General features: G+C 54.5%; 15 protein-coding genes across 15 annotated transcripts; 7 read left to right on the top strand and 8 right to left on the bottom strand.

Moving 5' to 3' along the window:
• Window positions 1-613: 613 nt before the first annotated feature.
• On the top strand, window positions 614-1744 carry PG998_012730 (uncharacterized protein; the record flags this gene model as incomplete). Its single annotated transcript, XM_066879546.1, has 1 exon — window positions 614-1744. One exon carries the CDS (start codon window positions 614-616, stop codon window positions 1742-1744), a length of 1131 nt encoding a protein of 376 aa, XP_066725930.1.
• A 1213-nt stretch (window positions 1745-2957) lies between these two features.
• PG998_012729 (uncharacterized protein) lies at window positions 2958-3482 on the bottom strand (the record flags this gene model as incomplete). Its single annotated transcript, XM_066879545.1, has 3 exons — window positions 2958-3165; window positions 3221-3369; window positions 3420-3482. 3 exons carry the CDS (start codon window positions 3480-3482, stop codon window positions 2958-2960), a joined length of 420 nt encoding a protein of 139 aa, XP_066725929.1.
• Window positions 3483-4943: 1461 nt separating this feature from the next.
• On the top strand, window positions 4944-5228 carry PG998_012728 (uncharacterized protein; the record flags this gene model as incomplete). The annotated part of the gene is made up of 1 exon (XM_066879544.1): window positions 4944-5228. The coding sequence occupies one exon, from the start codon at window positions 4944-4946 to the stop codon at window positions 5226-5228; it is 285 nt and encodes a 94-aa protein (XP_066725928.1).
• Window positions 5229-6264: 1036 nt separating this feature from the next.
• PG998_012727 (uncharacterized protein) lies at window positions 6265-7580 on the top strand (the record flags this gene model as incomplete). The annotated part of the gene is made up of 3 exons (XM_066879543.1): window positions 6265-6823; window positions 6893-7092; window positions 7140-7580. The coding sequence occupies 3 exons, from the start codon at window positions 6265-6267 to the stop codon at window positions 7578-7580; spliced, it is 1200 nt and encodes a 399-aa protein (XP_066725927.1).
• Window positions 7581-8411: 831 nt separating this feature from the next.
• Window positions 8412-9039, top strand: PG998_012726 (uncharacterized protein; the record flags this gene model as incomplete). The annotated part of the gene is made up of 2 exons (XM_066879542.1): window positions 8412-8495; window positions 8644-9039. The coding sequence occupies 2 exons, from the start codon at window positions 8412-8414 to the stop codon at window positions 9037-9039; spliced, it is 480 nt and encodes a 159-aa protein (XP_066725926.1).
• Window positions 9040-9732: 693 nt separating this feature from the next.
• On the bottom strand, window positions 9733-11198 carry PG998_012725 (uncharacterized protein; the record flags this gene model as incomplete). Its single annotated transcript, XM_066879541.1, is given in 3 exon segments — window positions 9733-10334; window positions 10413-10880; window positions 10898-11198. 3 exon segments carry the CDS (start codon window positions 11196-11198, stop codon window positions 9733-9735), a joined length of 1371 nt encoding a protein of 456 aa, XP_066725925.1.
• An 855-nt stretch (window positions 11199-12053) lies between these two features.
• PG998_012724 (aspartate racemase) lies at window positions 12054-12749 on the bottom strand (the record flags this gene model as incomplete). Its single annotated transcript, XM_066879540.1, has 1 exon — window positions 12054-12749. The coding sequence occupies one exon, from the start codon at window positions 12747-12749 to the stop codon at window positions 12054-12056; it is 696 nt and encodes a 231-aa protein (XP_066725924.1).
• Window positions 12750-13805: 1056 nt separating this feature from the next.
• On the bottom strand, window positions 13806-14192 carry PG998_012723 (RmlC-like cupin domain-containing protein; the record flags this gene model as incomplete). The annotated part of the gene is made up of 1 exon (XM_066879539.1): window positions 13806-14192. The coding sequence occupies one exon, from the start codon at window positions 14190-14192 to the stop codon at window positions 13806-13808; it is 387 nt and encodes a 128-aa protein (XP_066725923.1).
• Window positions 14193-14681: 489 nt separating this feature from the next.
• On the bottom strand, window positions 14682-15704 carry PG998_012722 (uncharacterized protein; the record flags this gene model as incomplete). Its single annotated transcript, XM_066879538.1, has 3 exons — window positions 14682-14950; window positions 15066-15440; window positions 15542-15704. 3 exons carry the CDS (start codon window positions 15702-15704, stop codon window positions 14682-14684), a joined length of 807 nt encoding a protein of 268 aa, XP_066725922.1.
• A 966-nt stretch (window positions 15705-16670) lies between these two features.
• On the bottom strand, window positions 16671-18424 carry PG998_012721 (Sulfite oxidase; the record flags this gene model as incomplete). The annotated part of the gene is made up of 2 exons (XM_066879537.1): window positions 16671-18147; window positions 18213-18424. The coding sequence occupies 2 exons, from the start codon at window positions 18422-18424 to the stop codon at window positions 16671-16673; spliced, it is 1689 nt and encodes a 562-aa protein (XP_066725921.1).
• A 786-nt stretch (window positions 18425-19210) lies between these two features.
• Window positions 19211-20112, bottom strand: PG998_012720 (uncharacterized protein; the record flags this gene model as incomplete). Its single annotated transcript, XM_066879536.1, has 3 exons — window positions 19211-19308; window positions 19365-19896; window positions 19960-20112. 3 exons carry the CDS (start codon window positions 20110-20112, stop codon window positions 19211-19213), a joined length of 783 nt encoding a protein of 260 aa, XP_066725920.1.
• A 1150-nt stretch (window positions 20113-21262) lies between these two features.
• Window positions 21263-21526, top strand: PG998_012719 (uncharacterized protein; the record flags this gene model as incomplete). The annotated part of the gene is made up of 2 exons (XM_066879535.1): window positions 21263-21266; window positions 21336-21526. 2 exons carry the CDS (start codon window positions 21263-21265, stop codon window positions 21524-21526), a joined length of 195 nt encoding a protein of 64 aa, XP_066725919.1.
• A 194-nt stretch (window positions 21527-21720) lies between these two features.
• On the top strand, window positions 21721-22092 carry PG998_012718 (uncharacterized protein; the record flags this gene model as incomplete). The annotated part of the gene is given in 2 exon segments (XM_066879534.1): window positions 21721-21810; window positions 21823-22092. The coding sequence occupies 2 exon segments, from the start codon at window positions 21721-21723 to the stop codon at window positions 22090-22092; spliced, it is 360 nt and encodes a 119-aa protein (XP_066725918.1).
• Window positions 22093-22616: 524 nt separating this feature from the next.
• On the top strand, window positions 22617-23698 carry PG998_012717 (short-chain dehydrogenase; the record flags this gene model as incomplete). Its single annotated transcript, XM_066879533.1, has 2 exons — window positions 22617-22721; window positions 22778-23698. 2 exons carry the CDS (start codon window positions 22617-22619, stop codon window positions 23696-23698), a joined length of 1026 nt encoding a protein of 341 aa, XP_066725917.1.
• A 1101-nt stretch (window positions 23699-24799) lies between these two features.
• PG998_012716 (uncharacterized protein) lies at window positions 24800-25904 on the bottom strand (the record flags this gene model as incomplete). The annotated part of the gene is made up of 3 exons (XM_066879532.1): window positions 24800-25436; window positions 25494-25587; window positions 25658-25904. 3 exons carry the CDS (start codon window positions 25902-25904, stop codon window positions 24800-24802), a joined length of 978 nt encoding a protein of 325 aa, XP_066725916.1.
• Window positions 25905-26406: the final 502 nt, after the last annotated feature.

The following is a 26406-nucleotide window of genomic DNA, read 5'->3' as shown; positions in this document are numbered from 1 at the left end:
TACAGATTGTGTATTCATTGGTTAGGGACAAAACCTTCCAGTCCCTTCGGGTCTTAGCTCGTCGTCCCTCGGGGGGCGTTGTGGGGCCGAACTCAGGGTTATCCGGATCTGTCAGTGACCGAGTCGGCCGGAACAACCACACCAAGGGCCTTATGTTGTTCCTCTTGTTCCGGGAACATTCGATCACGTGCGCAATGCGGCATTGAACAGACTCATGTCATCCATTCTTGGGCGGCTAGTGCGTCCCCTAGACTTGAATTGCTTACTTGAAGACTCATGTTCCCTTTGCAGAGAGGCGTCGCGTTAGCAAGAAAGGTGAGGCTTTTTAGTGATAACGGATGTTGTGATTTGCATTAATCGAGTAACCCCTAAATTGGGGGATGGCAAGTGCCGAAACTCTGTCTTATTAGCACTTTCTATATGCAGCTAGGCAACGTAGTATAGAACTCATGTCGAGCTAATAGATGATACGACTCATCAGAAGATCAATGCTGCTATTGGGCATACTTAAACCCCGCTCCCAAAAATTCAAATGGCGTCAATACTTGTCCAGAAATCAGTTTCCATCAACATTGCCTAAAATTGTGAGAGCGAAACCAAGCAGATATTGACAATGCGGTTCACTTCAACTTTGTTGGGCTTCGCGGCCTTCCAGTGGTCTGCTTTGGGTGCATCATTCACCACCACCAACACCAGCCCTAAGAGAGAAGTGACAAAGCGTGTGGCCATAGTCGGTCTGGTCCATGGCCATGTCGCTGGTCTGCTCCCCGGTCTGCTGAAGAGGACCGATGTGCAGCTGGTGGCCATCGCTGAGCCTGACAAGGCCCTGTCACAGCAATACGCATCTAGCTACAACCTTAGCTCGGACCTGTTCCATACGGACCTGGACCAGATGCTGCAGGATCAACATCCCGACGCCGTACTGGTGTACACTACCATCCTCGACCACCGCCGCGTCATCGAAGCCGCAGCCAAGTACGGCATATCGTCCATGGTAGAGAAGCCGCTGTCGACGACGCTAGAGGACGCGCTGGCGATTCGCGAGACGGTCCGGAAGAGAAAGAACGTGCGCGTGCTAACCAACTACGAGACGACGTGGTACGCCAGCAATGCTGCCGCGATCGAGGCAGCTAGAAACGGCTCGCTTGGCACAATCCGCAAGGTCGTGGTGCACGACGGACACCAGGGTCCTGCGGAGATCGGGGTGGGCCCTGAGTGGTTGCCCTGGCTCACTGACCCCGTGCAGAATGGCGCCGGTGCGCTCTTCGACTTCGGGTGCTACGGCGCCGATCTGGTGACGGTGCTGCATGGTGGCATGGCCCCCGAGAGCGTCATGGCTGTGGCGCAAACGGACAAGCCCGAGGAGTATCCCAAGGTGGACGACGACGCAACCGTGGTGCTTCGCTATAATGGGAGCCAAGCCGTGCTGATGCCCTCGTGGAACTGGCCGTATGCGAGGAAGGACATGGAAGTCTACGGGACCAACGCAAGCTTGACGACGGTGGGGTCCAATAGCGTGGTTATGAGAAAGGACGCGAGCCTGGGCGCGACTGAGTCCGTCCCTGCCTTGCCGCGGGAGAGGGGGGACTCGTTGACGTACCTTATCGGTGTGTTGGATGGGAAGATCAAGGATGAAGGGGATCTGACGGCGCTGGATACGAATATGGTGGCTATGCAGATTTTGGATGCTGCGAGACAGTCGGCGATGACGGGCAAGTCGGTTCAGATAAAACCGCTGCTTTGATGAATGACCTACGTCATGTGGTCAATCGTCACACATGGTCGCTGCAGAGATAAGGGCGAAAGAAAAGGATCTGGGCTTCCTCAGTACCAGCGCTCTAACAGTGCGGTGGAAAGGGAGCTTGGGTATTTCCCCATAGCAAATAAACCAGTGCCCTTGATATCAGTAGCCTATCGATGAGCTCTGACGTTGGTGAAGTTAATAAAGACCTGCCAACCGCATAGTTTCGGGGCTTAGGCATTAGCAAACACGTATCGAAAGCCGTTCGGGCCGCGCTACCAATGCATGGAGAAGCTGCCGGGCCTATCTTGTTCAATCTCGTTCAAGCAGGAGCCTGGAAATGTTTGCTACACCCTTTCTTTGTCATACCAAGACCAACGCTACATGTTCGCATCACAGTCCGTTCATTGGCACGATTGCAACGAAGCCATGTGGCATGGGGTTTCATGTGAAGGTTACCACCATGAGCTGCATCCTCTTCAAGATAGCCATGTTACCGCCAGCTAAGATTATGACTGCACTCTGCAGAAGGAAGATTATGCGTGGCGTAGATGATGCGAGGACCAGTGCCGGCTGGGCGTTGGAATCTCTGTGGCAACTAAGATTGCTTCCAGGACCATCTGTCCAGACCGACACCCGCCAGATTTCATATGCAATGTTCGGCACTCAGAGACTCCAGCTTCCAGAAGAACTGCCCCTAGGTCAATATGATTCTTGATCCTGGTAAGCTGGGGCTCTCATTTTCTCCGCGACATCCGCCAAACACTCATCCAGTCGACTGGAATTGTTCCTCTGCCCTCCATGTAGGCATCGGCCATCTTACCCAACTCGGCCGGCACCGCGATGCGAACGATGCTGCTTGTCATCGCAGCCCCTTTTGCCGTTACAGAAGCTCGGCAACAACTTACAAATGCCAGCATCTCTGCGGCCGACTCACCTGTCGCCCATGACCACAACCCAAGAGCCAGTACAGCAGGCAGTACGACGAACGAGCTGAGCCTACACCTCACCGGCCCGAACTTGGCTTACACAGCCGAGCTCGGCATTGGAACATCACCGCAGAAACTCGAGCTCCGAATAGACTCCTCCCCCTTGAGTGTGGTGCCGTCGCATAATAGCTCTTAGCTGCCATGCGGCGGCGGCGGCGGCTGCACGCATGGTACTTGTAAGGAGCTTCTGTCCCAGCAATGAACCTTGAAGGAAACACAAACATGGCCTAAAAGGCGCATTTGTCGGCTAATATGTACATGCAGATGACTACTCCGCCTCCAGCAGTTCCGAAGTCTAAGAGAAGTTCGAGGCGCAAGACGCCAATGGGGCGTTGCTTGAGGACTAGCGCTTTACAGATATCTGGCAGGTGGGCAACACCAACATCCGAGATGTCTCCTTCGTCGCCATCTCTAGAACCACGAACGAAAATGCAACTGTCAGCTTAGGTGAGATCATGAAACCGCACAATACCACGCGTCTTTTCCTTACAGTGGCCTTAGATTCGGATCAATCCTCACGCCGCAGAGCTCGAGGTCAAGCATCCGCGGTTCGATGTCGCGGAAGCCGTGGGTTTCCCTTGGGCGTTTGACCGGCCTGTGGGCTGGTCGGAACTCGATGCGTCTGTCAACCTCGTGGAGCTTGAAGGGGATTACCACTTCCATCACCCTGTTCCCAATCGTGGGGGTACTATTAACTCCACTGCGGTGGACACAGAAGAGTCCCGCTCAGCGATCGCGGCTAGAGAATCCATGGTCGTGCCCGGCGACGTTTCGGTTGCAGCCAGCCCGGTCGAGGCTTCGCGCATGTCATTTCTCCCCGGCCCGGACAGACTCGACATCGGGGTGCAGGCCGATCATACCAAGAGCTTCAAGATTTCTACTATTATACCCGACTTAACCGAAGATACAAACAACAATATTGTAGAAGTCGATTGCAACAGCGACTCTCGCCTCCGGGATGGGAATCGTCTAGCGGATAGTCCGGTAGGGGAGGACTGCGAAGCCATGAAGATTGGGTCGCTTTCGTATATGATACATCCATTAGATAATAACTCACAACAGCCTCCGGCAATCCCCCTCCGGCGGGATCCAATTTGTTATGAGCAAGGCGTTTTGGCCGCCGCCAACTACGTGATCTTCCCTGTTTGTTTCCCTGTTGATGTAAGCTTCTAGCCAAGATCCTTCTAACTCTAGCCATTAAAAACTGACAGTGTAGCACTTTCAGGGATGAGATTATTACCTTAACAAGCATGGCGTTGGTGAGCTTGGTGATTAGCTTCCTGCATAAGAAAACTTGTTTGGCGGAAAAGGGCAAGGCAGCGCCTTCCTATGAAATTGGGACATCTTTTTGCTTTATTTCTTTGCAGTATTCGAGTAAGATTCAAATTGGATACTGTGAGACCACCATTGTACCTGCCCTGCTTCTCTTTATAGTTTGGTTGAACCAGATCACTGCCTCTTACTTCACCTGCTTAACCCGACTCTTGCATGCCCGGTGCTAATGATACATCACTTATCGAGATATTCTATTATATTCATCAATGACAAAGCATTACTTGAGCACATGAAATCCATAGTGTGGAATGTCTTTGATGGGTTGGGAAGCGTTATACGCAGGTACAGTTCTTCTTGAGGCTAGTGCCAAGACCTTTCTGGACTGTACCGAACTCTCTCCTTTTCCAATTTTGGCATTTAGGTTCATCGTATAAAGCTATTGATCTGATCTGACTTTGCTAGTGCTAACTCAAATGTAAACCATGGAAGATTATCTCAACTTCATGCCTGGAGCTCAATGTATGTGAGTGCAGCGAAGCGGCTGTGTCTTCATAGTGTTGGCAACGGCATTTGGCAGTTTGCTTTCTTACATGAGCGTGCCAGAGATCAGCCACAGATAAGTACGCCCCTTGCAGATGCAGCAGGTTTGGCCTACTCCTCATAGATGCATATGGCTGAACCGAGCAGCCCAATATAAGCAGCTAGGCAAACACTTGGAAGAAAGAATATCGTTTACAAAGAGCCTAACTCTCCATTTGAAGAAGATATTCTTTCTCTTTTGAAGAAGACATGGCCAAAGAATTAAGGAAACAGTTTCCTGGCGTACCTACCGGACGACAGGCTCAAGCGAGAGGAGAGATAGTTGGATACCAAGTTAAGACTGACCAATTCAAACCGATTAGCAATTGCCGGCTGTGCCATATCGGAGCTCATTCGCCATGCCGCCTCAACGTACCTCGCAACGAACCTCCCGGCGCCGCCGACCTCACCACGCCCGCCCGGGGGCCGACCATCCCCACCATGGCCGGCTAGTTTCCCCACCCGTATCCACCGAAGCCGACGTCCAACTTCGACACCTGTCACGCCACCTGACGTCCGGCTGCGACCACATGTATGCCATGTATCTCGTAGACACGGCCGACGACTTTCTCTCGCTGTCGGACATGGGCCTGCAAAATGGCGGTGCGTCTGTCCAGGGTTCTGGCGAAGGGAGGGGGTTTTGATGGGTATTTACAGGCGTAGCGACGAAGAGGGCGCATGGATCGCGTCATCTCCATCTGTGGGGAGTAGATGCAGTTCACGATCACGGTACAGCAGCTGGTGTTGGCAATGGAGGCCCGGAGTGGTTTTCGCGGCACAGGGCCCAAGACGAATCTTTGGGGGTTTCCTTCCCTTGCTTACTCTTTCTATTTCTTTTAATTCTTAGTCCTTTGTCCGGAGAAGTGACATGCTATGATTGAGACAATATCGAGGTGCTAGGGACGAAGCAACATGATAGTGTCACAGTTTGGTAAAAAGAATGTGAAAGAAAAGCAAAAAAAGTGAGCTGATCACAACTCTGGGACAACTAATGTATTACAGACACCGCAGCTAATACGGACCCAGGGGCTGCCCATCAACACCGAAGTGTTGACGGAGGAGATTCTCCAAAGTCATCACCCATTGAATGTCAAATTCGGTGCCCTGTACCAGGCTCGAACTGAAAGCTTTCGTCTAGGCTCACGCAAGATTGAAGAACCGGCTAGTTTTCACACTACACCACCCCGTTGAAGAAAAGGTCAGTTATTTAGATTCATAAGCCTACCTGCTGTACACCAGAATTTGGCCCAGCCTCTCCTGATTGGTCCAGCTTTCTGTCGCATACTCGGCCCCAGTTCTATAGCAGTTCAACCCGCTGTAGTCGTACTGCTGTGGCCGTACTGTAGCAACAACACAGCACGAAACAGTTACACTCCATCGGTGGAATTGAATTTTCTCTTTCGTACTATGCCAACCAAGGCAAAATCCCAGCTGAGTCGGGGTTCTGCTGCTACAACACAACACAACACAACCCAACACCACCAACAACAACTTGTCAACACAAGTAGGAAATAATTGTTTTGACAGAGTTCTACCTTCTCACCTCACCGTCCCAACTCATCACTTTTTCACTGGTCTCTTTTTTCCCTTGTCAACCTCACCTTTTTGTTCTCACATCTACCATAGTCGAATATTCTTCACATTGCACTACAGACAGACATCTGCACCCCTTCGGCCAAAATGTTTGTCAAGCTTCCCAAATTCTTCATCGGTGGTCCCTTAGAGGTCGACAGAGGTTCGATCGAGGAGCAGCTACTCTTCGCCAAACGTTGCGACTTACGCGGTTTGAAAGTCACCCAAGTACAGTCGAATTTGATTGTTATACTTCAGGCACTCCATAGAACGCAACAACATCGTCTGTTGAGCCATACTGCCGCCACAGAGGTGGCTGCGGTCCTGGGATTCAACTCTAACGACGGAGCAAATGCTGTTGCCCGGATCATTGACTTTTACTGTGCCGCTCGGCTGGCGTTCCATCGCCAGAACAACGATTATCACCCTCGCCGGGTCATTCATGTCCTCTTCGACGAGGAAATTCGATGGCGCCTCACCCTCGGCAGCGACCCCCAAGTCCTTGACCCCCGAATCAACCAAGTCAAAGCTAAAGCTCAGTACCATGCTGAAACACAAGAGCTGATCAGAACGCGATTCCGAGAACTGATGGTTGATTGCCTCCCACCAAAATTCCCCAAGGAGGCCAGCGCCCGCAGCAGGAACTTCGGTGTCTTGAAAGGCCTCAGTAAGTTACATCCTGTCAATCTATTTTCCACGTCCGAAATATGCATGACCACTGACACCTTACCTCCAGACCTGAACCAACCTCTGATGCCGATGAGGGAGATGGAACCTCGGCCCCGCACAAATCCCAGTCGCCGGCCCAACCCGGCAGATTATACCGTCACATCCTTCATCGAAAGGTTCAGGGCCAAGGAAACTGCGGAGGCCAAGCAGGCCGAGGAAGACAAGAAGGCTGGTGCACCCGAGAACACAGCTGCAGGCGCCTCTTCTGTCCTTGCCTCGAGCCCAGCCCCGGCCCCGACCCCCGTCCCCGCCAGCCCCAGCAGCGCCGAGGACTCCCCGGCGGCGATCGCCTGGTCAGCGAGAGCCCTGCCGCTGCCCAAGAGATGGAGGGGGAGGATGAGGAGGTCCTCGAGGCCAAGGAGGAGACCCCCATCTCCACGGAATTGTATCTCGCCGCCATGCAGGAGAATCAGTACCTGATTCGCGAGAACGAGCGCTTGGAAGAGGACTGCGACGCGCGAGTCCAGGAGTTGGAGGACGAGAACGGGGAGCTGGATCAGGCCCTCAGGGCAGCTCTGCTGGAAAACAGGGCCCTCAAGAGGGAGATCCAGCTCCTCAAGGATGAGCGCCAGGCCGACCCTCATCCCTTCGAGGACCAAGTCCGGGCCATCATGGCGCTGAACCGGGCCCGTGAGGAGGAGAACGCCACCACTGGTGCTGGCTCTGCCGGCGCCTCTCGTGGAGGCCAAGAGTAGTTGTTTGCTGGTGTTTGGTGTATGTTTCATTGGAGTTGTTGGTTGGTTCTGTCGCTTTCTTGCTGGAAAGCAGTTGATACCCCGTTGGCAGGCGGTTTTGGTCCGTTCCTGCGCTGGCTTTATAGACGTCATGATATCCTGTACGAATACATTGTATGACTATAACTTGTATGTCTTATCATTGTGACCGTGATTCTTTGCAGTCTCTAATAGCATATTCCCTTTCTTACCTCTTCCTCAGGGGACGTTAGCCACCAGCGGTAGAACAAGATTCATTTCTCTATCACTGCAACCTTTCTTCGCAAAACAATGCAAGAAGTAGCGATATAATATTCGTTATCAAGATATCAAAAGTAACTCAAGAACATACACCGGTGTATGTGTAGGATATGTTAGGTATTTGCCGACTTTCGCATATGCCTTCGTCTATTGTTGCTTCTCGGTGTTAGGGGAAAAGGATAGTAGTAATACTGGCTTGTGCCGTGTCCAGTATCTGTCACTGGTGTATCGGGGGATCCCACCAAATGCAAGGTCTGGATACTTGGATTGACCATCATTCTGGGTACTAGAGATACTACTCAGTCTGCCAAAATCCCAGTTCTAAGCTGCAAAGTTGTTGGCGAGGGTGTTCTTTCGGTTTGCATAAATATTTGCGAGCCTTTCCACCTACCTTCCTTCCCTTCTTCTCTTCTCCACGCTTCACTTTCACGCACCACTACTACTTCTACACTTCCACTACCACATCTTCATTCTTTGACTTTATTAGATTATCACCATTATCCATTGTGAGCTTCCCATCCACAACTCACAGTCACTGATTCATCCGCCAACATGTCCGCTCCTGGCAAGGCCACCTTCACTCCCCGTGAGCTGGAACTCATTTCCAATGCCTGGGACAGTCTCCAGTCCGACAAGGTAAGTTCCGACCGTCCTACCAGCCTTTCTACACTAGCCCACCACCATTCTTGTTTGTGCCAAAGGCAACAACTCGTATCTTTCCGTGCCGCGGGAGCCCGTCTCGACTAACCGACTAACCGGCAATTTTGCTCTTCTCAAAAAACAGATGGACATCGAGAAGTTCCGCAAGGCCGTCGGCTTCACCACCACCGGGTCCGCCCGCGCCTGCTGGCTGTCCGTCAAGAAGCGGCTGATCGCCCACGCCCACGCCAGCGCCAAGAACAGGGACGATACGGAGGGAAACGGCGACGCCGGCCCTGCCGTCCGCAAGGCTTCCGCCAAGAAGGTCACGGCTGCCGGCAAGAAACGCAAGGCTTCCGAAACCACGACGTCTGCCCATGTTAGCAACGACGATGACGACGACGACAGCGCCGAGATGTCGCCCTCCAAGAAGGCCGCCATCGCCGAGGAGGCTGACGGTGAGGCTGCCGCCATCAAGTCCGAGCAGGATGAAATCGACAACCACTCGGAGTTGGCTGACACCTTCGACTGGAATGTTTAATCGTTTGGATAGGACGATCCAACGATTTGGGAGAAGTACATGGAAACTTCTCATGGAATGAATGAGCATGGACTTCTGGCAACCGCAGCAATCATGGATAGATATGCCTCTTCGCGATGATATTGGTTTGGGAGGTAACCCATAGGTTAGGTATCGAAGCTTTACGATCAACAATCAATCTATTTGATCAGGCAACCTCAAATATACTTGCGCAATTCAAGCACCGTAAGCCCATGTCTCTATGTCCACACAGAAAACTCTGAGTGAACCCAACGTGAAGGACATTTGTCGTACGCATAGATCCAATCACGTAACACCCGCTATCTGATAGTGAAACCCTTTTGGATAGTGGCAGCGGCACGTACATCACCTCCCCAGCGGTGCGGGTGAGAGCCTCAGCTGTCGAATTTTTGTTTGAAAGTTGTTCGAATGTATATTGGGTATCATTATATATCATCCCCCGTATCTGGCCACTCCAGTAATTACAACCGGGGCTTCCATCCCGTTCACTCTCATGGACATGTCTCCTCCTCGTACGTACGCATGTAATCTATAGGTACCATGAAAGGGAAAATAACCAAAAATGCAGTCTCGCACTTATCCTGCTCGCTCGTCATGGGTATATCGACAAAACGAAAACTGCAAACGCACGATACAATTTGAGGTCAGTCACTCAATCACATCAGACGACGCTTAAGCCCCCGTGCGCAAGCTGTCCACCCACGCCTGGTGCTCCATGGCCAGCTTGACGGGGTCGTTGGTCTCAAACATGTAATCGAACGGCATGTCGTCTGTCAGGCGGCCGGAGACCTGGTCTCCGACGCCGTGGGAGCTCTTGCCGCCGACGTGCTGGATAAGGACGGGGGTGACGGCCCAGCGGAGGGAGTTGCGGGCATTGGCCCAGTCTTCCAAGAACGTGTCAACGGCGGCGTGGTCATCCGTCGTGTTGGCGTACATGGGCAACAAGTGGTCCACCACCTGCTGCTGGGGAAAGACGAGCCCCTGCCCGCAGCAGCCGTACTTCTGCATAAGATGCACGCCGGGCTTCTTGGGCAGCATGCACGACCGCCCCGACGCAAAGAAGAGCCCGATCAGCATGGGCGTGCACACGCCCGCCACCAGTAGGATAAATAGGACGGGCACCGCTCGGCGCACGGCCTGGAAGCGCCAGCGGATGAAGGAGAGGACAGCCAGCTCGGTAATGACGAACATGAGGCTGCCCCCGAAATAGGAGATCCACTCCTCGCTATTCCATCCCAGGAGCCTGCCGTCGTAGAAGATGCGCAGATATAAAACTGTCGGTGTGGGTCGCAAGTCAGCAACATCGCACGAGTCTGGAATGTGAGTAGGTTGGGGATGTGGGTTTCACTCACAGCTGTCGCGCCCCATTTCCTCCGTCCTCCGCGCCGCGCTCGCCACAGCGTTCAGGGTGCGATGGTACCACCCGTCCACGGCAATGACGTCGTCCTCGAGCGTCATGGTGTAGCGCGGGTTGACCTTGGCGCATTCGCTGAGGAGGACGGAGAAGTCGATCTTCTGCTTGCGGGCGTGGGCGGGGTAGTCGTTGGCGATCTCGAGCTTCCGGACCAGGGCGAGGGTCTCGTTGTCCTGGGCGTAGGTCGGCAGCGCGTCGGCCATGTTGCGCAGCCAGGGCTTGCCGTAGTCCTCGTGCACCGACTGATTGCTGTGGGCGAGAAAGACGACGACGTACACACGCCGTCGCTCCGCCGCATCCAGACCCTCGAGTACCGATCCCAGCGTCTCCTGCAGGTACGAGAAGCCGTGGCGGTCCACGGACCCGATGCCGATGCAGACGTCGGGCTGCAGCGGCTCCTGCTGTCCTATCCCCCATCGTCACCGCCGCCCTTTCCATTATCATTATTGTTATTATTGAGGCTCGACTCGGGCGCCCATTTGATCGGTGCGTGCAGGGCGGCCTGCTCTGCGAACTTTTTGGCTTGGGTTTTGCGAAACGACGAGTACGACAGCACACGGGCGCGCTCGGGTCGAAAGAAGGCGGACGATGGGTCGCGAAAACACTTCTCGCGGAGGTAGACGAGTAGCAGGACGTAGAGGAGCAGGAAGCCCAGGAAGAACGAGAGGATGCCGCGGTTCTGAACGGGGTTCTTGGACAGCAATTGAAGCCGCGAAAGCAGCATCTCTGCTGTTTGCTGGCTTTCCCTGTGTGCCGGGTCGAGTCCAAGTCGAGATGGAAATCGCGGCGGCGGGAAGTGGCAGCGCCGCCAAACGAGCCGATCCTTTCTTACCGCAGCGAGGATCCCTGGAATGAAAGTTGGGTCGGATCGGGACGATTCTCTTTGTCGGTTTGGTGGGGTCGGACGAATATTAATTAGGTTTAGCAGCTCGTCCAAAGAATACACAGCACGTTCAAGAAAGGGAAGCCAGAATGAAGATGGAAATGGGAGAAGCCTCAAGGTCTGCGAAAAAGCATACTATCAAGTCGCGAGGTAGGATTTGGGTAGGCAGTCCCGATGAAGGGCCATTCCCCCATTGTGCCAAGCGGATAATGCCATGGGCCGTTATGGGCTTCCTCGCCTCAGCCGCCTGCCTAGGGCATTTCTAGCCTCCGCTGTAGCAATGCAAGGGCGCTAAGGGCCACCTGGGCCAGAACCTGGGCCGCCTGAGCCTCCGCCACCAATGACAGGCCGCCCAGCGTGCCGGGAAGCCGCTGTTGCATACGCTTGGCCCCTAGGCCTCATTAAACACTGCCAAACTCGTCCCCCCTTTCGGCGGAACATACACCGCATCTGACGAGATTCTTCTTCCTTGGTACTTGTAATGTGGGCTTGTCATGTGTTTCGCTGTTTCGCAAACAATCAGCTATGTAGATATCCGTGCCGAGTGTCGCATGTCACCCGCTGCTGTGCGTATTGAAGGTTAAAGTTGACAACTGTAACACCTAGCTGCCGCCCTGACGCCTAGCTTTCAGAAACACAGCTGCGAAATATGATAGTCTTGTTGACCAAACCACCCCTTGCTGTCTCACTAACCCGCTAGTTGTCAATTGCCCATTGCGCCGCCCCGCGAGCATGCAGCGCCACGGTATCGAAGAGGGGAACGTCGACATCCTCAGGCTTCAGGACGAACTGCAGCTCGGTGCAGCCCAAGATGATGCCCTGTGCCCCTCGGCCTACCAGATCCTTGACCGTGTCGAGGTACAGCGTCTTGCACGCGTCCGAGACGATCTTGTGCGGCAGCTCCTGGAAGATGAACTCGTCCATCTTGTCGCGCACCGCCTCGGCCGGCAGCAGCACCTCGAGGCCAAACTTTTGCTCCAGCCGCCCCCGGATGAAGTCGCCCTCCATGGTGACCCTGGTGCCCAGCAGCGCGATCCTAGCCAGCCCCGCCCGCCGTATCGCCTCGGCCGAGAAGTCGATGATGTGCAGCAGCGGCAGGCCCGAGGCCCGCTCGATGGCGTCGGCCCACATGTGGTTCGTGTTGACGCAGAGCACGATGGCGTCGGCGCCGCCCCGCTGGAGCCCGGCCGCGGCGTCGCAGAGCTGCTGGCGCACGGCGTCCCGGTCGCCCGCGGCCCAGGGCGTCATGATGTCGGCGAAATTGAACGAGTGCAGCAGGATCCGCGCCGAGTTTTTGCCGCCCAGCTGCTGCTGCACGTGGTCGTTGATCGTCGTGTAGTACGTCGCCGTCGCATGGTAGGTCATGCCACCCAGCAGTCCGAGTGTGCGCATCTTGGTTATGTTCAGAGGAAATACACGAGATAAGTTCGAAAAACACAACTAGGCCTCTCGTCGGGTATAAAAATGCTGTTTTGCCAATAGGGGAATTCCGCGCCTATCCCACATCGCTGGCAAGATATGTGCACCTCCAGAGGCTCTTATGTAGCTTCTCCGTATCGTAGACTGGAGCCTCGATAGTCAGCACGCCTTTCAATTGACAGGCAAGCCTAGATGAACGTGGTCGCTTTCGGTCCCACCTTGATGTCCTCCGTATCGCTGCGTCTTTATCGTGGCTGCGGACCGGACTCCCTGCACATTAGCGGCGCAGCTGGAACCCCCAGCCCGATCGAGTTATCGTTGGTCATTTATTAATGTCCATATCAGATTGCCGATCGCCAGAAACTTGATTCCGCTCCAGTTTCAAAAGAGCAGATATCGTCCCGGCTCACCTAAACCTAGCCAATGCATGCGAAAATGAACTTTTAGCTTCAAATACCAATCGAACTCTGCCAATTACCATTATTCTCAATTGTCGGGCCTTTTCCAATTTTTTGAAGCTATCAGTTCTTTCGTCGACCGTCGTTGCAGCTTGAATCTGCTGACCTGATCCTACAGGGCCAAATCTTCGGCCACAAGATGCCAATACTGGTCTCTATACGCTTGATAGTCCAAGGTCCTATTGTCGGGTCATTCTCACCTGTCTGTTGCAACAGATGCGGACATGCTGCACGTCATGCTTCACCGTCCATGATGGGTGCACATACCGCTGAAGCGCCCTACAAGTAAATCCCGACCAACAGGTCTCCCTTATCTCAAGAGCCACGACAGACACTACGTATAGCGTATTGGGATACCTCTTATTTATCATAGCTAAAGCCGTAGAATGGATAAGATCAACCATTCTCTCTCCCAATGGAGCAGGCCTAGGCAGATACTTATTTGAGTATATAATCACAAGTCGTCTAAATACAAGATCGTCGTACCTTTCAGTAATAGGTGATTTTGCATTCGGACATCCCAAGATCCATTTACCTGTGTCCATTTGTGCTATCATAACGCCAGCCCCGCTTACGTCCTCACATCAGTAGGCGCCCGCGTCCGATCCGACTCCGCCGCCATGTCCCCCGTGTTGACCGTTCCGCTCTTCTCCACCATCATGATGTGCGCCTGCTTCGCGACGGGTCGGTGACGGACCCCCTGGGGGACCACAAACACGTCCCCGACCTGCATTACCACATCGGCCCTCGTTCCGTCCTCCCGCTCGATCTCCATGGTGAGCTCGCCCTCGAGCAGGTAGAACAGCTCTTCCGAGTCCGGGTGCGCGTGCCAGATGAAGGCCCCGTCGATCTTGGCGATCTTGATGTCATGGTCGTTGACGGCGGCGACGAGACGCGGCGCCCAGTGCTCCGTGAAGGAGGCGAATGTTTGGGGTATGGACTTGGCAGAGACCGACATGATGGTGTTGATTTGAGGCAAGCTTAAGGGGTGAGTCTTCGTGGTTGTTCTCTTCGTCTTTGCTCCAGTCTGGGTTGACACTGGTCTTTGATCCGCTAAGAACGAAAGGTGAGATATCTTGATGTGTAGATTGTCGCGTGACGTTGAATAGGGCGAGTTGACGATTTTTAGAATTTATCATGATGATATTGCACATCCTACTTATACTACTTGTAACATCACTATTTCATACCCGGAGACCGGAAGGGCGCGCCCACGAATGGGGACTTGTCCTAATTGAAAGTGGGTATTACCCCCAACCAATCAAGCAGCGTGCATATGAAGTGCGCAGACACAACTAGCTCGATTCTGTGAGACATCACTTCTATGCATACGAGAGGGGCATTATCGTGAAAAGTCATGACAGACTCGAAGTAATATCCAAAATCCCCTATGTACTCGACTCATGCGCTATCTTGTGTCACCCAGTTCTAGTGATATACCGCTAGCTTATAACCTCTTCCAGAGCCTGAGACCTGTATACAGCCCAACGCCGGCACCCGAAAAGATGCCCAGCCAAGCCAAGGCGCACTTGGTCAACACATCCTGCGCGACCTGCTGCACGGCCTCCGAGTCGTTGGCGCGGGGGAAAGGCTCATCCGGCGCGGGCCGTCCTAGGAACTTGCTCAGGGGCGCCCAACCTTCCTTCAGCTCCATCTCGAGGAGATACTCCTGGGGGACCTGGTCTCGGACCAGCTGGTTGTGGATGCCAATAAGACCTGTGCATCAAGGGTTCAACGTGTCAGATTATCATAGTAAGATGGCATGCATATATGGGCCTGAGGCGTGGACTGGCGGGCGGATTATGTTATGGGGTAATACTGGTGTGTATACTTACGAGGCCCCCCTTTTCCGGATCCTTCTCGCCCTCCCGCAACCCCAGCAGGGCATTGGTCGAGCTGGCAAACTCGGCAATCATGGCCGGGATCCAGCGCCAGCCCGGCACGGGCGCCGTGATGTAGGGCAGGTACCAGAGGCTGGTGTTCTTGGTGATGGCGCCGACGCTCTGCCACCAGCGCTCCGGGTCGCGCGTGACCAGGACGACCTTGGCGCCCGGGTAGATCTCCCGCAGCTCCGGGATGAAGTTGATGCCCGGCAGGTCCGTGATGCCGACGTAGCCTGCCGTGAGCTCGCGGAGCAGCTTCAGCGTGCGCTCCTTGTCGCCGCGCCGCCGCGCCTCGTAGGCGGCGATCCACTTCCTCTGGTAGTCTAGACGCGGGCCGTCAGTACGCGGGAGCCGAAAGGAAATCTAGGGACAGACGGGAAGAAAGCCGGCCTGAGCCGAAGAGAAAAGGGGAGGAAAAGTGTACCGTCTTCCCGGGATATCATGTGGGTTCCGCCGTGGATCACGGGGCCGTCGAGGATCTTCTCGAGCGCAAGCTGCATGGACACGGTGCCGGTGCGGGAGAACCCCGCGCCGATGACCTCGAGCCCGCGCGACGGGTCGCCGGGCTTCGAAGGCGTCCCACCCATGTTCTCTGTCAATATCACTTGTATGGGGATATACAGCAATGACCCGTGGGTGGAGCAAATCCGGACGAGGAGGGGACGTGTTTCGGGCCGTGGGAAACCGCAATGGAACGGGTTTTCGAGAGGCCAAATGGAGAGGCTGCGTTTATCTCTGTGTGTAAGAGCCAAGGAGAGATTGAAAGAGCACTTTTCCTCCCCTCTTCTTTGTGCAACGACAAGGAGGCAGAGACCCAGAAACTCACCCACGACAATGTCGACGGGCGAGAAAGCAAAGGAGCGACATTAGCGACATGACTCCCCCGCCCCTCTTGTGTATTTTGGGAAGCTGACCAACTTGTCAGGGGTATTAGAAATTTTTAGTGGTTTGATCTCCCCTTTCATCCATAGTGGACCTTGTTCGTCGGCTTCATGGGCTGGCCTTACGCTAGCGAGCTTGAATGCCCCCTGTTGCCCAGATTCTGGCCCAGTCTTCGTATTCGCGTATCAACTCCGGCCTTGGACTTCAAATGTTGTTAGATTCCCTCCTCCCCAGAAGAAAACAAGACTTCTTTTGTGACATCGGAATCTCCCTTGAAGCTTTCCCTTTCCCCCAGGCCCGTCGTATCCGAGAAGAAGCAGGGGGCTGCCCGTTAGCCGTTAGCTCCAATCGTGCGATAGCCGGCGCCAAGACTTGGGCGTAGCGTTACTGCTGTTTACCAAGCCGGTTTGGGCGCTGGGGGACCAAATGCAACCCACTAACTTCGGCGGCCCAGTTGGTCTTCATCGGAGCCAAACCGACGTCGGCAAGCCACTTTCTTCACCGCCGCACGTTTCCTTAGACGTCCTTCGCCGATGTATGCACATTGATCATGAATCGATAGTGGAGATTGCAATACTTTTCATAACTTCCAAACAACCAATAATTGTGAGTAGGTACACAAAGACATAGCAGTCCAATCACTGTGCCGAAATGACTTATCGTAACGCCACTCAGTCCTCTGCATCACGCGGATCATTCCGACTCCAGAACTTCTCGTACTCGTCCCAAGTCTGCGAGGGGAAGGGGAGAGGCACCGTGATCGGAGCGAAGGGAACCCCGGCCTTCTCAAACTCGTCGAGGCGGGCTTTCGTCACCGGCCGCGACTTGTTGACGCTGTACACCGAGATGCGATGGCATGAGCTGGTGACGTGCAGACCCCAGTTCCAAGCGGTGCGCACGTCGGGAGGCTGCGTGTTCAGCGAGTTGTCCCAGCAGCGGCAGACGATCTCGATCCAACCTTCCACATCGCACGGGATGTCGAACTCCCAGGTGCGCCACGTCCACTTGCGCTTCTGAGAGAGGTTCTCGAGGGGAATGGTGTACCAGTTGAAGCCCCCGTCCGTCGACAGTTCCACCCGCTCCGGCCACCGACCACCACCGGAGTACGCCCAGCCCTTGCAGCGGATCTTGCCGTTGTGGATCACCACCTGCTTGGTCCACGGCGACATGATGGCCGAGCTCACCGGCATTTCTTGGATCTGGATGCCGTCCGTCATCTTCAGGTTGTGCTTGCCGACCTGCTGGGGGAAGTAGAGATACTCCTTGCTTTGAACCGGCGCGCGGGACGGCTCCTTGATCGCCTTGATGCGATATACCCATTTCACGCTGCGGGCACCGATGTATCCGAGGACGATGATGCGAAGAGGGTACCCATGGATTCTCGGAAGGGTTTCGCCGTTCATTGACCAAGCCAGGAGGACCTCGTTTGCTTTTACCTTGGACCAGGGAACGCTCACCAGGTAGTTCATCGCTTCGTCGTCCTTGAAGTAGGTATCGGCGCCGTAGAACTCGAGGTGCTTCGCGCCGTCGATCAGTCCGCCACAGGCTTTGATGACCTTCTTGAGACTGATACCGACATAGGTGGCCGTACCAATCGCACCCTCAGCCCATGGAGCCTGGGGGACTTCGTCGCCTTGGCCGGCATACTTGATGATTTGCTCAATGCGCCGGGTGCCGGAACATTGCATGGTTACAGTTTTCTCGATGCGCGGAAACTTGGATTCGTCCTTGAGATCGTCCAAGGTGAACGAGCGAGGGTTTTGGACCAGCCCGTCCAGCATGAAGCTGTAATCCTCCTTGTCGATGATGGGAATCCCTCCGTGGTTCCTGACAAAGTGCAAAGAGTTGGGCGTGAGGACCTTGTCAGTCACAAGCCGCTTGGGGGGTTCACCGTTGTACGGGAACTGCAGAAGATGAAGCATGTCAGGGTGCTTTTCTCTTAACACGGTAGCCCAAGAGTCGTCTGGAACCTGGTCGAGCTCGCCACCGATGGCATGGTGCCACATCTTCCAGTGAGTGCCTGGAAGCACAGGATTTGTCGCTGGAATGGGCCCCAGCTGGAACTCTGGATTGGGTGGGAATGTCTCCAGGGTCAAGAGTTTGTGAGCAGCCGCTTTCTTTTCGGGGTAGTTCTCCCACTCGACAAATCTGTCAATCTGATGAGAACGAGGGAAATGGATGGCATAACCTTTGGCATGGCAATCACAACTCACCCCTTCCATCCCTTTCGCTCCTTCTTAAACAGAGAATCGCGGTTACCAACGGCCTTGATGGCTCCCTCGTCTTTAGTTAGGGGCCCGAAGATCTGCGGGGGCAATGCCTTGGTTTCGGGGCCCGTCATGTCCAGCACCGGAAGCGCCGCCCCCGACAGACCCTGTTCGATCTTCCACTCATCTGGACGGTTGACAGTGTCGATATCCGGCATGGTGGAGTTTACGAGAACCAACAATGTGGTTTGATGCGATTTTGGATTAATGTGATAAGGGGCTTATGCTGGTGCCGGTGAGACTTCATCATGGGAACTTTCAATTGCCATGGAAGTAAGAACAATCGGAGGTTAAGTACTTGGGCGGGAAGATAGCCGTCATTCCCCAACCTTCCCCTATCAACGTTTGGCCTGGGGTTTCCGTCCGAAGCAAAGAACAAGCGGCGTGGAAGCTTGATGCAATGGGATGTGATAAGAATGCAATCCCAACATCATCGTGCCTTGCTACCCCTCTTTGATGCATCTGCTTCGTTGATTAAGCACAACGCTTAATAACGACGCCAAAGCCTACTAGCTCGTGGTTGAACTCAATTGGATATGCTCCAGGGCTGCAGATGCTCATTTGGTTCGGACCAATCCCCCTCCTGGTTTGCTGAGGGTGGTGCATAAGCATCCGCAAAGACATGTATGCACTACTAGAGCTATATCTGTTGTGACCTTTCATTCAGGATCAGTGTACTACTAGATCGATGAACAGTGTAGCTTCGATATCTGCCTAATTGGGTTGTTGGTTGCGCTACTCTGCCACTTACCGAAAGCCGCGATTACGCCGGAAGCAACTTCGCAGATATCTCGGCAACATTCAAGAAATGAAACCGACATCCCGACCTTGTCTAGCCCATTTGAATTTCGATTCCGAAACATTTCCCTTCCTCGCTCGGCTGGATATGTCTGACTGATCAATCACAGTTGCGACGACAAGACTGAAGTGCTGGGCACCCGCCACTACTGTTCGAGGTTCTCGAGAATCATGTCCATGCCCCGGTGGCCTACAGCCGAGTATCCCGGAACGAGTCTCTCTCCCCAAGGCTGCAGGAAAGTATCTGCAGGAACATGAACCGTCAACATCGCATACCGTCGAGAGCGCTGCATAACTTACCGTAAGTGGTGGCAGGCTTGGTCTGGCATAGCCAAAAGAAAGTCTGCTCAACAGATCCAAGGAGGTCAACCTTGGGAAACTCCTGGAGCACGGCGGCGTACGCCTGTTCTGGGATCCCGAACACGGCCGGCGCGGTGAAGTCGGCACTGACGCCGTTCCCGACCGCGGCGACGTCAGGCTCCTTGTACGCGTAGATGCTAGCCTGGCTGTGGAGCGCGATGGCGTCCCACACCAGCTGCATGCGCCTCTCGGGCCAGCTCTCCTGGGTCCCGTGATGGCTTATGAAGTCACGCGCGGCGATGGCACCGTCGATCTCGAAGCGCCGGTCCGCGGACACGATGGGTGAACTGGGTGTCTGGTCAAAGCCAAGGTCGTGCATGATGGCCGCGAGGGCGTGCACTTCCGGGTCGACGGTGGCCCGCAGCGTGTCGTTGTCCTCAAGGATCAGGGCGCCGTAGAGCCAGCCACGCATGACATGGTTCCAAACTTCGTCGCTGCTGTGTTTCCGCGTAAACGCTAATGCGTCGCGGACCTAGGTACGATGGTATGGTATTAGCCTACGCGAGGTAAAAGGGGGCATCGAGGAGTCACCTACTAATGGGGTATCGATGACTGTAACATTGGCGAGTGTGCGTGTAGGGTATCCCGTCCAATTTGTAGAGTTCACCGTGGAAGGGAGTGGTGGCTGAATTGGGAATGAGGCAGACAAGCCCGTCATCATGCATATCAGGACGTGGGTAGGTCTCATGATGAATACAGTATGAATGGATTTTCATTTATTGTTTCCCGACCACATTACCGACCCTAAGCTTATCTTTCAAGTCTATATATACTTCTAGATCACATTCTACTTGAACCCTGAGCCATACTGGACCATGGTAATCTACCGCTGATGGCCTGCTAATATTTGCTGTGGAAGATGATGCCATAACTCCGCAGCGTCTCGGGCCCGGCCCTCATCGGAGTTGTGGTTTCTGCATTGATAAGCAAAAACTTGCTCATCTGTATAGATCCTTGGTATTAGCAATCAACTATAAGCACAAAGGAAGGCCAGATTGGGTGGTCTTTTCGCCATGCAACCTTAGCTATTGCCGATTGGGTAAACATACAGGACTGAACAGGCAGCTTCCGCGACGGTAACCATGTATAACTGAGTATGTTTTTCGACGTAACACATTGAACAGGAAGTCCAGGGCTTTACTTTAACAACAGTTTGTATTTACAGTATCACTCTTCCCCCATTACCCCTTTGCTGCCGAAGCGTTAGTAGTCAGGCATACTGAAGGATGGCCTGGGTACACCCCGGCTAGAGTAGGGGAAGCTCAAGGTTGCTGGTACGTCAATCTTAGATAGCGGGTGATTTTCGTGCTCCCACAGCTGCTTACAGACCGAGGTACGTGTAGCGCTTATATTTTCAAATGCATAACTGATTTGTGTTGTTACTGATCCGATCCGCCTCCCAACCAGACAGCCAGGGGTTGAATTCGGGGAATGATGCGGGGAGATTAATGTTGATACGGGGCCTTCCATACAAAAGGATGTCGGAACACAATCGGGAGGCGGAGAGTTTCTAGAACGAGAGTGTGACCTCGCTTGCCGTCCGAGACAAGATAACCGTCGAGGATGGCCGCTGGCGACACAGAACCAACGCATTGTGTTTCCCGGCTTGCACAACTATAGTACTGCCACACGGCGAACATTGCACACACTTGCTATGCCAGAAGGTGGACGGACGATAACACTTTTCGTGCCACACGGTGGGGCCGCTCCTCGTCTCACCGGGCACACGCATCACACCGCTCACGTACCCGTCCAACTCGGGACGCAACCACCTATCCAACTACGTGTCCGATTTGCTCATCACCATCAACTTCGCACTGTCCCTGGCCGACTGAAAGATGGGTGAATGGTTTTACAACGGCATCCTATAAGAGAACCTGGGTAAGTTCCAGGAAGCTATATGGGAATCAGGCTTAGAGAAGACGCCGGCAAACGTAAACGGTTCATGGACCGATACCGAAGGCTTTAATGCCCAACCAGACGGCCAGCGCGCGCACGAGGCCCTGTCGAGCTCCCTGCACGAACACGTCATCCGCCTCAAGGCGAACCTCGACGGCCCGGCACGGCCAACGACATGGTTCGCCTCGCCGTCGAGCCCCTGACCCGAATGTGCCCCTGGAACCAGCGAGGCAGTACCGACGGACAACCGTGCAATACGATGCCCCTACAGGAGTACGTCGTGGGACGGAAAACGGGGCTCGACTAGCCCGCCAACTCGGGCGAGTTCTGCCTCGTTTATTCGCGCTATCGCAAGAACGGCTGGGGCGCGCGGCGGGGGTGCCGCATCGTCTCCGGCATGGGTATTGGTAGCACGCCGCACCTGGCAGACCAGAACTCGGCCATCTTCGGCAACAGCGCGTGCTGGGCCGAGAGGGACCTGTGGGTGGTGCGGTGCTAGGACACGGGGCCACACGGTGCCGACCCGTTCGACTACATCGACCCGGCCAACCTCATCGTGGAGTTCACCATGATCGCGAACGGGGAATCACTGCTGTCTCCTTATCAGCATAGCGAGCGAATCAATCGGGCGCTCGAAGCATTGGAGCCCCAGCTAGAGGACGAGTACCAAAGTGGGAGTCACAGAGAAGTGCAACGGGCATGTGGATTGCGCAACCTTGATGATGGTGCAGGGAAGCAGTGTTCCGAAATAAGGGAGATTGGCAATTGAATCGTAGTGCATCGGGTATGAATTTGAGAGAAAGCACCAAGAAGTGAACATATCGTGAGAATGACATCTGGCCTACGATAATATGAATGACGGCATGATTACGATCGGCTCAACCCTTGTCCCGGCGACAGCGGCTATTGGCCAGGCGAGGGGCTGCTGGCGTTTAAGCGAAAGTCAGCTTTGGCGGACGTCAATCCCGCAGGAAGATAAGCGAGACGTGAGACGGCCATTCACGTTCAGCGGTCCTGGGTTGCACCGACTTTCGGGCCCAAAATAACACTAACCCACCGGCTAGCCAGTCCCAATATCCACCCGACCATTACTGTGTGTACAGATCTGCCTATATAAGCCGGGCCTCAGTTCGTGAAACTGCTTACTCCGCTGATTACTGATCTCGGCGTACACAAACTTGAGCACACACAACGATCCATCTTATAATCATCATCAATCCCCCGACTTCGAGCCTTCTTCCAGATTGTGAGACTGAATCGAACAAGAAAGCATTACGAAAGAGCACAGCAGCAATGGGTGACACTGTGTCGGGCCCTTCCATGTGGGAGCAGCTATCCCAGGTGTTCCCGCCCAAGCCTGGCTTCACCGAGAAGGACTTGCCTGAATTGAGTGGAAAGGTAAGCTCTCATTAAGTCACTTCTAGAGTTATTACAACGCTGATATGCCATCTTAGGTATACTTCATAACCGGCGCAAACACGGGAGTCGGCAAGGAACTGGGACGCATGCTCTACTCCAAGAACGCCAAAGTCTACATCGCTGCCCGGTCCAAGGACAAGGCCATGCGAGCCATTGAGGAGATCAAGCAAGCAGCCCCGGACTCGAAGGGTGCTCTGGTCTTTATACAGCTCGACCTCGCAGACCTGAGCACCATCAAAGCCTCCGTCCAGAACTTCCTCGCCCAGGAAACACAGCTGCACGTCCTCTTCAACAACGCCGGCGTCATGAAGCCCACCCCGGGCACGACGACGGCCCAGGGCTACGAGCCGCAGCTCGGCGTCAACAACGTCGGCACCTTCCTGCTGACCAAGCTGCTGACGCCGACCATGGCAGCCACGGCCAAGCGAGAGGCGACCGCCGCCGCCGCCCCGGGGAGCGTCCGCGTCGTCTGGGTCAGCTCCTCGGCGGCCGAGACGCCGTACAGCCCGCAGGGCGGCGTCAAGCTGGACAACCTGGACTACCACCGGCCGCGCGGCTGGTTCCCCCAGTACTGCATCAGCAAGGCGGGGAACTACCTGCAGGGGGCCGAGTACGCGCGGCGGCACGGGGCGGCGGACGGGATCCTGAGCCTGTCGCTGAACCCGGGCAACCTCGACTCGGAGCTGTGGCGCAACCAGCCCTGGCTGGTGCGCAAGCTCCTGCAGTGGTTCGTCCTGCACCCGTCCATCTTCGGCGCCTACACGGAGCTCTACGCGGGCCTATCGCCCGAGCTCACGCTCGAGCAGCACTCGGGCGGCTGGGTCGTGCCCTGGGGCCGCCCCATGCGCATCCGCCGGGACCTGCAGGAGGCGACAAGGCCGAAGGAGGAAGGGGGCAGCGGGGTCGCCAAGGGGTTCTGGGAGTGGAACGAGAGGCAGGTCGAGCGCTACCTTTGAGTATGCGATGCGTGCACCTTGCCAGCGTTGGGAAAAGCTGGCCAGTCTGCATCGGTTACTGCACGTATTTGGCGAGTTTTGCGAAACGTAGTTCATGTGTGGCGCTTCACCTGATTGTGGCAGAGCCCGCCCCCCTGACTTTGACTTTATGCCCAACCCGGCCCCTGACCAAAGTAAAAAGAGACGCGTTCCCTACTGCAAGAGTTTATAAGAAGTTTTAGTATATACTGTCCTTGACCGGGTCGGTAATAGCCTAGCGGTAATATCATTAGAATATCCTTAAAGGCAAGAGGGTTCAACTCCCTCTGCGGTCACTTTTTCAAACCTCGACGGGGCTAATCCCCTCCCTTTTTTTTCTCCTCTTCCGCTAATGATACTCGAGCTCGTCATTCAATTCAGTTTTCACTATATAATATCAGCAGCAAATGTAAAACTCTACCCGCTCCGCCTTTTCATATTGTATACGTCGCCGGCCCCCTGCCGCACGCGCCTGCGGTACATATTTCTTTCGCTTCTCTTCTTCTCATCTTCCAGGCAACGTCTGTTGCTACCAATAAGGATACTATGTAACTAATATACCAGCCTTTTTGGACAAGGCCCTACCCTCACTAGAGCACAAGGGTCGTCGTATTAGGGGAGTACACAACCTTAACTATGATGTTCGACGGTCGCAATGTAGGTGGGGTTTTCTAAAAATAGGGGCGGAACCCGCCCGTCTTTGGGCTGTGCGGATGCCCCTGACAGCCCCTCAAGCAATTTGCCCTGAATTAGCGGGACCTTTCGCATTCTTGCAGATGTAGTAGGAACGAGGAGTGGCTGTCTGCTACGTATTTCACATGCTTTGATGACTTTTGAGTTGGGATTGAGTGGTTAAAACGAGTGAATCTCAATTTCTGCTCCGTGTATGCTGGGTATATACATATAAACACAATACAATTACATGCTTTGGGTATATTCCACACTTTTCCTCCCCTTCCAGATGGGGCCAACCAACCTTTCTCCAAGTGACAAATTGCCGCCTTTCGAGCACAGGTAATTCAAAAAATCGGCGAGTCTCTCATCCAACAGAAGTAGCCACAGCCGAGAATGCCGTGCTCCGGATCAGTAGGTGTAGCACAGGCTGCCACGCGTGTCCATGACGTCCCGGACCGTGACGTCCTTGTCGATGCCATTCATGACCAGCATGTCGTCGAGGGTGACCTCCCTGTCCTCGTCCTCGCCGACGTGCGACGCCGCGCCGTTGTACTCGGTGAGCCTGGTAGAGTTCTTCTCCTGCCACTGCCACCAGAGCTGGTCGATCATTCCGTGATGGAGAAAGAATAATGGTTCATTTGGGGAGGTGGTAGGGTTCATCTCGCCTCCGAGAGAGGCGTGGATCGTACCGTGAGGCCCGCCCTCGAGCGCCCAGTGGTAGTTGGTGAAGTTTGGCGAGTTCTGCACCTCGGCCACACTGTCCGGTCCGAAGATAGCCGCCATGGCCTTGAAGGCTTTCGGTTCCGAGATCTCAGGCAGGTCGCGGAACAAGCAGTGGCCGCCTGCCACCATCTTGACTGGGTTCAAGCCGAGGTACTCGGGTCGCACCCCGGCAAAGGGGCCCTCGGTGACGCACTTGAGCTGTTTGGCGCCGTCTGGGGAGGTCTCGGTCTTGTCTGGGTTGCCGTCGCCGCCGAAGCCGGTCTCGGGTGACATGACGGCCGAGAGGCGGAGGCCGGCGGTGTCTTTGGTCCAGTCCCAGTAGCTGGTAGTGGACTACGTGTCAGTAAGGGGGACCAAAGCGCTGGGCGGATATACTTACGTGCCGGGCCCTTCATAGCCGCATTCGCGGAGGTTCTTGTTATAGACATGGACAAAATACCTGTGCCATGGGAGGAAGGGGGCGCTTCCGTGAACTGTCGCGCACGAGAGTTAGTTGATCCATGGTGGCGTGATAGTTGCGTCTTAGCGTCCGATCAGACTCACTGTAGGTATTGAGCGTGAAGTGCACATTGGGGAAGTCATCGTAAAGAGTCGCATTGGTGCCGATCTTGGAAGGCTTCGTCTTGAGGCACAGCGCAGCTTTGATGTAGCTCTGCTGCTGCGTGGCGGTCAACTGGCGCCACTCAACCCTCTTCTCCGGGTTGGTGCAAGCCTCTCGGGGCTGGTTGGCAGGAAGGGCGATCGCCGGGGCGACGGCACTGGCAGCCGCAAGCATTGACAGGAACTTCATTGTGGAATGAATGTAAGTGGGAATATTTATTCCTGTAAAGAGAGTAAGTCGCAAAGAATGGCAGATAGAGCGTGGTTGTGCGAGTGTGTCGTTCTGTAAGTGAGTGTGTGTCGATGTGAACGGATGAATATTGCCTTTCGACGAGAGAGGACTCCTGCTTTATACTGTTGTCGCCGTCGAATTTGATCCCCTAAAGTCGTACTTGATAGTTCTCCCCTTGAACATCGAGAAGAGTTCTATGATTGGTAACAGAGGCACCTCATCGGGCCATTGATAGATACTTGCAACCCGTTTCATGCAGACATGCCTTGACGTCCGGGTAGTGCCTGCGCTCTCAACTACAATTCCACCTAAATCCACCTGCAGCTCGGAAAATCAACCCCAGTGAAGAAACCCAGTGCCTAGAGAACGCGGAATACGAGGTAGTTCCCACCAAAAGGTACGGTTTTGCTACAGGGAACTCAGTAAGGCCCATCCGCTCTAAATCCGGCTTTGCCAGGGC

Source organism: Apiospora kogelbergensis, assembly GCF_038363985.1.
Source record: "Apiospora kogelbergensis strain CBS 113332 chromosome Unknown utg000008l_segment0_segment0, whole genome shotgun sequence".
Taxonomy (NCBI): Eukaryota; Fungi; Ascomycota; class Sordariomycetes; order Amphisphaeriales; family Apiosporaceae; genus Apiospora; species Apiospora kogelbergensis.
The sequence above is the reverse complement of the archived record's forward strand: the minus strand, read 5'-3'. Positions and strand labels throughout refer to the sequence as shown.